The 8524-nt window shown below is 35.7% G+C and overlaps 2 protein-coding genes across 5 annotated transcripts; both read left to right on the top strand.

Annotated features, from left to right (window-relative positions):
• Positions 574-3819, top strand: LOC18606387 (probable sodium/metabolite cotransporter BASS6, chloroplastic). The gene is made up of 8 exons (XM_007039964.2): positions 574-818; positions 953-1053; positions 1385-1515; positions 1839-2032; positions 2135-2387; positions 2466-2719; positions 2788-2870; positions 3363-3819. The coding sequence occupies exons 1-8, from the start codon at positions 665-667 to the stop codon at positions 3423-3425; spliced, it is 1233 nt and encodes a 410-aa protein (XP_007040026.2). The 5' UTR covers positions 574-664; the 3' UTR covers positions 3426-3819.
• Positions 4605-7955, top strand: LOC18606386 (ycf49-like protein). Of its 4 annotated transcripts, none has more exons than XM_007039963.2 (5): positions 4605-5132; positions 5543-5621; positions 6247-6337; positions 6469-6537; positions 7396-7955. In XM_007039963.2, exons 1-4 carry the CDS (start codon positions 4819-4821, stop codon positions 6525-6527), a joined length of 543 nt encoding a protein of 180 aa, XP_007040025.2. In that variant the 5' UTR covers positions 4605-4818; the 3' UTR covers positions 6528-6537; positions 7396-7955. The 4 variants fall into 4 exon arrangements, with proteins under 4 accessions (XP_007040025.2, XP_017973407.1, XP_017973408.1 ...); XM_018117918.1 differs by having other exon boundaries at positions 7358-7955; XM_018117919.1 differs by lacking the exon at positions 6247-6337 and having other exon boundaries at positions 4610-5132; positions 7358-7955.

The raw sequence follows: 8524 nt of genomic DNA, 5'->3' as shown, positions 1-8524 counted from the left end.
CATTTTGAATGTGACATGTAATAATAATATTTTTTCAATATGATGTGTAATAACTTTTTTTTAATATGGTATGTAATAATTTTTTTTCAACATGCCGTATAATAAAATTTCGAACATGATATATAATAATATTTTTTTTAACATTATGTGTAATAATGTTTTTTTCACGTATATTTGAATATGAGAAACTTTCATTAAAGATAATTTTGTTCAAAAATCTTTTTTTTTATTAAAAATAATTAAATTTTTTTTCTTTGACGGTTAAAAAAAATGTTCCTTAATAATGAAACTCTCATTCAAAATTGACTAAATCACAATAAGATAATTTGATTTCCGCATGGAGATACAGAATCACTACCTATTTTAATATTCTTTTCCTTAGTTTGAAAGGCAGTTAGTTAAGCTCTGCCGACCCTACCCCTATTTAAAAAATCTAACAAAAATAGAGACAAAACCAAAGAATAAGATTTTCTCCATAATTAAAAATAATAATAATAAAAAAGAAACTAACCAATCCCAGTGATTAATAGTATAATACTAATTGCGATTAAAGAAGTTGTGAATTATTAATTGTTCCATGTTAAATGTTTTGTACGTCACTTTCGAGAAGAGTTTCAAGAGCAGAGGAAAGGCCTGAAAAACATTTTCATTGTTGAAAGCAAAAATGAGTTCAACCATCGGTCAGTTGTCGATCCAACGCCCACGATTCAATCATGTTTACTTGCAAAACATTAGCTTTCATTTACCAAAGCAAGTTCGGTTCCCAGTTTTGCCACTAAATTCCCATGTTCCTGTCCCTGTCAGTTCCATTTCTCCGTGTAAGTTTTCTTCTTGTTTGGCCTTTAATTTTTGTGTATTTAATCATTTAATTCTCTGGGTTTTCTGGGTTATGCTTTCAAAGCCCTTTCTTTTTATTCCTTGTGTGTGTGCGCGTGCGTGTTCTATCTTGCAGTTGGGAGCTCTAGACTTTTGGTGTGTAAATGTGCATCAGAGAAGTTTTCAGGTTCTTTTGAAAGGGATCCGGGTCAGGAATATGGACTCGACTCAAATCAGGTGCTCATGTTTTTGCTATATAGTAGTGTTGAAAATTGAGCTAAACTGAACTTCAATGCAATCACTGTAGTTGGATGGTTATACTTGCTTTTCTATTTGCTATAATATTATTTAAGTTACCTAATACTCGAAGGTCAAACTTTATGGACGGAGTTTGATGCCCAAATCCTAAATTTGATAACTTTTATTCTGTTAAATGAAGTATGGGTCTTCTTAGCAATGATGCTCGAAGTTGTAAATTTATGGTCATTGATATACTTGTAGACATTTGGCATTCTCAATTACTTTTGAGCAAAAATTGATAGTAGTTCTTGTGTATGTGTTGTTTCAGACGGTTAAACAAAAGAAGGCTTCTATAATGGAGATTTTGAAGCAATCCAATTCCATTCTGCCTCATGTTGTCCTTGCTAGTACAGTTTTGGCTCTTGTCTATCCGCCTTCTTTCACATGGTTTACCAGCAGGTCATTAGCTGATTCTTTGTATGGATTTGTTGTCTACACTATGCATTTTCACGCATTTGCTTTTGATAGGCAATAAATGTGTAAGGTTTGAATTTTCATGCTCAGTTTCCACCTCTGTTTGCTTAAGCTATCCCTTTCAAATCATTTCTGTTCGTTCATTCCTTTTCTCTTAGTTATGTATAAGATACGGTACAACTATTTGAGGCCAGAACCTAAAGCAAGTGATAAATCAGCAAAGTTTATGCAACAAAAAGTTCCACCGTCCAACATTCAACTTTGGGACTGATCTTAGCTTATGCTTTGGTTATTTGATCTCTTTCCAGGTATTATGCCCCTGCATTAGGGTTTTTGATGTTTGCAGTGGGGGTTAATTCCAGCGAGAAGGATTTTATTGAAGCATTCAAAAGGCCATATGCTATTTTTGCTGGTTATGTTGGCCAATTTGTTGTGAAGCCTCTACTTGGATATATTTTTGGAATGATTGCTGTGACAGTGTTTCGTCTTCCTACTCCCTTAGGTGGGTTTTTGCCTACCGTTATGGTCAATTCTATAAGAAATTAGTTCTGTCTATCTTACCTTCAAATCTGGAGAGTTTATAGAATGTGGATCTGTGAATCAGGTGCAGGGATTATGTTGGTATCCTGTGTCAGTGGTGCCCAGCTCTCAAATTATGCTACCTTTCTGACAGATCCACCACTGGCTCCCTTAAGTATTGTTATGACATCATTATCTACTGCTACTGCGGTTTTTGTTACACCAATGTTGTCTCTCCTGCTTATTGGAAAAAGACTGCCAGTTGATGTCATGGGAATGGTCTCTAGCATTTTGCAGATTGTTATTGCACCTATTGCGGCAGGGTTGCTTCTGAATCGGTGATGCTCTAACCCCGGTTAAATATGTGAAGTGATGATATCTTTTAGGAAGTTCTTATCTGTCTTATTTTTCTGCAGTTTGTTCCCTCGTCTTTGTGCAGCCATCAGGCCTTTTTTGCCTCCACTTTCTGTACTTGATACAGCTTTCTGTGTTGGAGCACCACTTGCTATTAACATTAATTCGGTTTTGTCCCCTTTTGGTTTAACTGTTTCATTGCTCATTGTTGCATTCCATTTATCAGCATTTATTGCTGGTTTTTTCCTTAGTGGTTTTGTTTTTCATAAGGCACCTGATGTGAAAGCATTGCAAAGGACTCTATCCTTTGAGACAGGTGAGAACTCTTTTTCCTTTCCCTGTTGTTGTTAGTTTGCAATATTGCTAATTTGTTTCCTTTTGCAGGAATGCAAAGCAGTCTTCTGGCACTTGCACTTGCTAATAGATTCTTCCAAGATCCACTTGTGGGTGTGCCTCCAGCTATCTCTGTAAGTCAATTTGTTATCTTTTCCCCTTATTGCCCCTTTAAAAAGGAACCGAATGCAAATCATGTTACCTTTTTGTCTAAAAGATTAGGAAACCTATCTTACAGTGTCAGTTTGAAGATGGATACTTTCATAAGAGACTGTTAAGAAGGGGTTCCCTTTTCGCATTGAGTTCCTATTTGCCTGTTGTATCTTGAACAATCTGAAGATGGAATATTTGCTTACCAGGGTGGTTCCTTATGTGAATGGATGCCTTATTCATAATGGTGAACAAACTTGTTTCATTGCTCTACATTCCATACCCCCATCTTCTCAACTGTTTTCTGCTTACTTTGAAGTTCCAAATAGTTAGTTCTGTTGAAGACGAATTGCTCATAGCTTAATCTTTAACTGTCCCTTTTCTGGCTTTATATATTAATTAGCATTTTGTATGTCGCGTGTAAGATTATTACAAATGTCAAGTTGTTGTTTTTTCTTGTCTCCCTGGATTTGCAGACTGTAATCATGTCTCTGATGGGCTTCTCTCTGGTCATGCTTTGGGCAAAGAAAGGGGAATAACCGGACAATGAAGAGTTCATTGAGTTGGCGAGTTTGTCAATCCTTTATACGATGCATAATATTTGCTGCGAAACAGAGTTGAAAAATGGTATCATTGTAGGACAGATGGAGTGCACCCTCAGATCATCTCCTGAGAGTAGAATGGAAGTCTCTTGTCCTTTAGTGTAGGGTTCATTCATGAGGAGTCGGGAAGTAGAATTTTTCTTTCTTTTCGTTAGTATTGTGCTGAATCAAGTTCTTATTATTTGGTGATTTGGAGTACCATGCTCCTTGCTTAGGTCAATGTAAAATGTAAGCAACATGGTTCTCCATAGCAGGTTACATGAATGGAAGCCACCTGAAGAAAAAGTGGGTTATACTTTGGAAGCTTTACTTGCCCAAGATTTCAGATAAATTTTAGGGTGAAATATTCAAACGCTCTCTAAATTTTGATTAAAATTATACGAAAGTTTATTATTTGAAAAATAAATACTCTACTCCAAAAGCTTTAATACTATTAATGAAAAAAATAAAAAAACTAAAATATCTTTTTCTCTTTCTTTCAACTTTTCTCTTTTTTCAGACATTAACAGGTCGACGGTGCTCCCTTACGTCGACTGGTCATCCCGTGATCAGATCTGGCACTTTTTGATGCTGAGGAGCATCAGATCTGTCCCCCTCCGAGGGGAGCTCAGCACTCCCTTGAGAGAGCACGAGAGCTCCCTCAAGGAGTGCGTTAGATCCGGTCGGAGAAGAAGGTAAGATTATTTTTAAAGAAAAAAATTAAAAATAAAAAATAAATTTTTTTATAATGTTGTAATTTTTTACATGTTTAAAAGTAAAATTTTAAAAAAATATTATCATGCAGCAAATTAACGAAATTTTTGTTTTAAAAAGTAAACTAACAAAAATTTTAATAGTTAGATTTATATGTTTAGCAATAAATATTTTTTAAAAACGAAGTGTTTATTTTTTAAATTAAACGTATTTGGATTTAGGAACTCTTTTCTTTTAACATTTTGTTTCTTGTTGCAAAGCATACTTTCTTTTCTTGTTTTAAACTTTATTTCCTAAAATCGAATTGTATACCAATATAAATAAATTTTCCATCATAAAACCTTAGTCATTCTGTTTTGTCTATTTCTAATAAAATTTTTAAATTATTTAACAATTTTTTTTACTATATACTATATACATTGAATTCACCGTTTTGGAGGTTCGAAATTCCATTGTGACTATTTCACTAGTTTCACAAATTTCAAATCACAGCCTCATCTAAACCTTATCTCCAAAACAGCCCCAACCATTTAATAAACTTCTCAAATGAGTCCTTATTAACGACTAAAACTAACAAGCCTTCCAAAAAAAAAAAGAATCCGACCAACTGGAATACTCACCGCCAAACTCTCCAGCAATGGCGACAACTACCTTACTCTGCTACCCAAAACCCATTTTCGAACAAAATCATTCCACTCCAACTCTTCATAAACCCAAAATTCCTCAAAAAACCAGGCATCTGACCAGAAAGGTTTCAAGTCGCCGCTTAATTTGGAACCAGGAAACCGTTGTTGGTCTAGTCGGTTCGGGTCTGGTTTTGGCGCTTGTGGATCCCGCTTTGGCCTCCGAGTTGCCGCCGTTGTTGCTGGGTTCTTCTTTGCAGCTTAGTGAACCCGCTAATGCCTTGTCTCTGCCCACATGGGCCATACATGTCTCCAGCGTTGTCGAATGGTGAGGATGTTTGCTTCAGTATTTCGTAAGATTTTTTTTAATGTGATGGGTCTTTGCGAATTTGGTCTATTTTTCTTTTTCACTTGTTTGCTAAAAACTGTTTTTTTTTTTGTTTTTATGGTTTTTAATGGGATTATCCAAGCTTAGTTTAGTTGCCTAGAAAGGAAGGGAAATTCTGCGAAACAAACTAAGATGTGAGATATCACTAAAAATTATCACCTTAACTGCATTCATCCATGTAAAATTCACATGGTTGGAAGGGCTATGTAATAATTCCTCCTAAGGATGTGCATTAGGCCGCAACTTGATACAACAGTATTGATAGTTGTGATTCCTTTTGAACTTTGAACTGATATCATGGTTCAGTCTGCGTCTTGGTTACTATGTTAATGAGGTTATCTTGTCAAAAGGATTACAGCAATGGCTTTGGTTTGGCAATATGGAGAGAAATCTGGGTTTGAATCATGGAAGGGTCTCTCCTGGGGTATGGTGAGTTGTTCTTCTTAGCCTTGTAAGTTCTGGTATTTTTGTTTAGTCTATCATTGTTTAGATCAGTTTTGTAGTGATGCATATGCAATGAAGTTCTTTGTCATGGAACCAGTTTTGTTAATCTGCGGTAAAGTGGTTCACTATGACAACGTGTTCATACTATCATTAAGACTGTTGTGGATCAGAAACCAGAATGTACCGGGTTTTTGCAGATAGATCTATTTTCTGATTCATTAAGCTTACAGTTTAACTCAAAAGCAAGGATTTTGCTTGCATGAGCTCCTTTCTCTTTTGGTAGTTAGGTTTGTGCAGTGATTCTGTTCTATAGCTTCTTTGTTGCATATGGGCTAGTCTAATCCTCTCAGCTGAATTTTTCATTTTAGTCAGCATTCATTCTTTGAATAGAGGTTTCTGATAAGAATTCTCAACCAATCAAAGTGTAGCCTTTATTACGACTTATTTGATGCATTCAACATGATGTACTTGTTTACAGAAAACATTATTTCTTAGGTGTGATTGCACTTTAAGAATCTCTTTTGGAATTTGTATACCACACAATGCACTGCCTTCTGATTGAGCATGTGCATCGATGTCTTTCTTTCTGACTTCCTCTTGGTTGAATTAGATCAAAATGGTAGAGGATCTACGTTGCCCCTTACTCTTGTTGAGAAATCCTTCCACTAGATCCGTTTACCCATTATGGAGGATGGCCTCATGTCCGTTTTCTAAACTCAATATCATTAATTTGAGTGATATGCTTTTGCTGGTTTCTGAATTCTGATTAGTTTCTTATCAAGCATCTATGGGTTAAGTTCCTGTTTTCTCCTGATATAATCGTTTGTTTAAGGTACCTCTACTCGGTGGAGCATTTTGTGCATGCACATGGCATTTCTTTTACAATTCTGAATCTCTTGAGGTAAGAAGGTTCTCTGCTTTCTTTTTCCTTTTGATGGAAACATGCATAGACTAGTTTGAATTAATTGAGATACAGGGAAGTGTTGGTAAGGAAACACTCAGATGATACATTTGGCTTACATTGATGCATGGGCAAGTGTCTAATTCTGTGGTTTTAACTCCTGTACAACCTGAATACCTATCATGAAGAAAGTATTATGTTATGATTACAAATAGACAAATTTCAGAAAAATTTGTATTGAAAATTGTGAATGTTACAATAGAGAAACCAGAAATTTAAGAATTTCACACATACCCAAAGACAAATATATTACTACTGCAACCAAAACATGGCAAATAAATACAGCGAGCTCATCTTTGCCTAAATTTTTGTGAATATAACGTTTGATAAAAAAAATCACTTGGAAATAACCAAGTTTACCTATTTTATACTTCTTGAAGGGTGGAATTCTGTTATTACCTAGTAGTGTTGGACCCGCATCACACAGGATAAATATAGTGCCTGAACTTTGGGGTTAATGAATTTGGAATCTACCAGGAAATATGACCTAGAAATATGCATCATGGTATCAGATAAATTGCTGTTATGAATAGTCTTATCAGTCACCATAAATTAGTATCATTATTCATAAAATCCATAATAAAAAAAATACCTTCTGACCCTCTACCCATTTCATTCAGGTTATGACTTTTGCTATGCATTCTTATATGTTCTGCCTAATTCAGTGTACACATCAGAAGATCATAGCCTGACTAGCAAATAGGCTGCTTTGCAGATGACTAATATTTCTATCTTGTGAGCTTGTGTGCTTGATTTGCAGCATGAGTCTTGATCCATTCTGCCAATATTGAGTTGTAGGTATTGGTGGCTCTTCAGGCTGCCCTGACAGTCATCGGTAATGCCACAATGTGTTTTGCTGCATTTCGTATCTGCAATTTATCAGACAAACGTTCCCAGAAGCTATGAAGTTCCCACAACTATAATCCACTGAATGTGCCTGAAGGAATATCGCCCACTGCTATCCTTTCATTGGATAGCTAAATTAGGGCAGCAGCTATCTTTACAACAATAGCCATAATTGTTTACCTTTAGCAGAAAGGAAAGGACTTGGCAGGCTGGAAGCTTACTGATTAGCGACAAACTAGTTTTTCACCAGGGAAAAACGTTGTATTACCTACCCTTTAAATAAATGGAAAACATTTTTCTCTCATGCTTGTTTAAGAATGGCTGGAAGGAGCCTGAGAGTCAAATGTTATCATGTTTTGAGCTGTGTCTATAATAATGAAAGCCTCTCCCTTGTTGTGCCTGCTCAGTTTCTCAACCCACCGGTTTGACTTAAGCCTCTCTCTGGTTGGATTTAAATTACGAACTTTTCTTTTAAAAAAAGATTTAGTTAACACCTATTGCACTTTTCAGTATCTTATTTCTTGTTTTCTGAGTAGCTTATTATGTAATGTCATTTTCTTGTCCAACTATAATTTCTTATTTGACTGATATGCTACATTAACTTGAAGATTTCTTTGAAGAATGTTAAATCGCAATCATGAGCTGTTGACATATGAAGGAAAATACATGGACAATAAGGGGAGACAAAGATGCCAGATTGGACGCTAAATAAAACAAAGGGGTTTGAGCAAAACAAGGAAGCTGCAAGGGCTTAGGGCTTAGGTTTAAAAGCGGTGTCCCCGAAGTTTTAAGCTAAAGAATCTATGAACGTTGGTAGAGTGGTGAGCCTTTGTTGGTTGGAGGTCTTCATCTTTTATCCTTAATTTCTCTTGACAGGGATAAACTGAACTTCGTTATTCGAGAAAACCAAAACTAATGCATAAACAAAACAGGGTTTATAGATTGATTTTGTCTCTCATTTACTCGGTGAACCCTCATTCCAAGATCAGCAACCCAAACGACTCCTCCAATGTTGAGCAGACTCATTCACACCAAAGCCCTACCAGAGTAAGCTTAATCTCCATGGCAAAGAAACCGTGAT

The sequence above is a fragment of the Theobroma cacao genome, chromosome 3 (genome assembly GCF_000208745.1).
Source record: "Theobroma cacao cultivar B97-61/B2 chromosome 3, Criollo_cocoa_genome_V2, whole genome shotgun sequence".
Classification (NCBI taxonomy): domain Eukaryota; kingdom Viridiplantae; phylum Streptophyta; class Magnoliopsida; order Malvales; family Malvaceae; genus Theobroma; species Theobroma cacao.
Note: the sequence above shows the minus strand (reverse complement) of the source record. Positions and strands in the feature narration are given on the sequence as shown.

What these genes read in the sequence shown, in the direction of transcription:
- LOC18606387 (XM_007039964.2), top strand. Translation starts at nt 665, where the DNA reads ATGAGTTCAACCATCGGTCAGTTGTCGATCCAACGCCCACGATTCAAT. An exon ending in ATGGACTCGACTCAAATCAG is followed by an intron (nt 1,054 to 1,384) that starts GTGCTCATGTTT and finishes GTGTTGTTTCAG; the next exon opens with ACGGTTAAACAAAAGAAGGC. An exon ending in GCAGGGTTGCTTCTGAATCG is followed by an intron (nt 2,388 to 2,465) that starts GTGATGCTCTAA and finishes ATTTTTCTGCAG; the next exon opens with TTTGTTCCCTCGTCTTTGTG.
- LOC18606386 (XM_007039962.2), top strand. Translation starts at nt 4,819, where the DNA reads ATGGCGACAACTACCTTACTCTGCTACCCAAAACCCATTTTCGAACAA. An exon ending in GTCTCCAGCGTTGTCGAATG is followed by an intron (nt 5,133 to 5,542) that starts GTGAGGATGTTT and finishes TCTTGTCAAAAG; the next exon opens with GATTACAGCAATGGCTTTGG. An exon ending in AGGGTCTCTCCTGGGGTATG is followed by an intron (nt 5,622 to 6,468) that starts GTGAGTTGTTCT and finishes CGTTTGTTTAAG; the next exon opens with GTACCTCTACTCGGTGGAGC.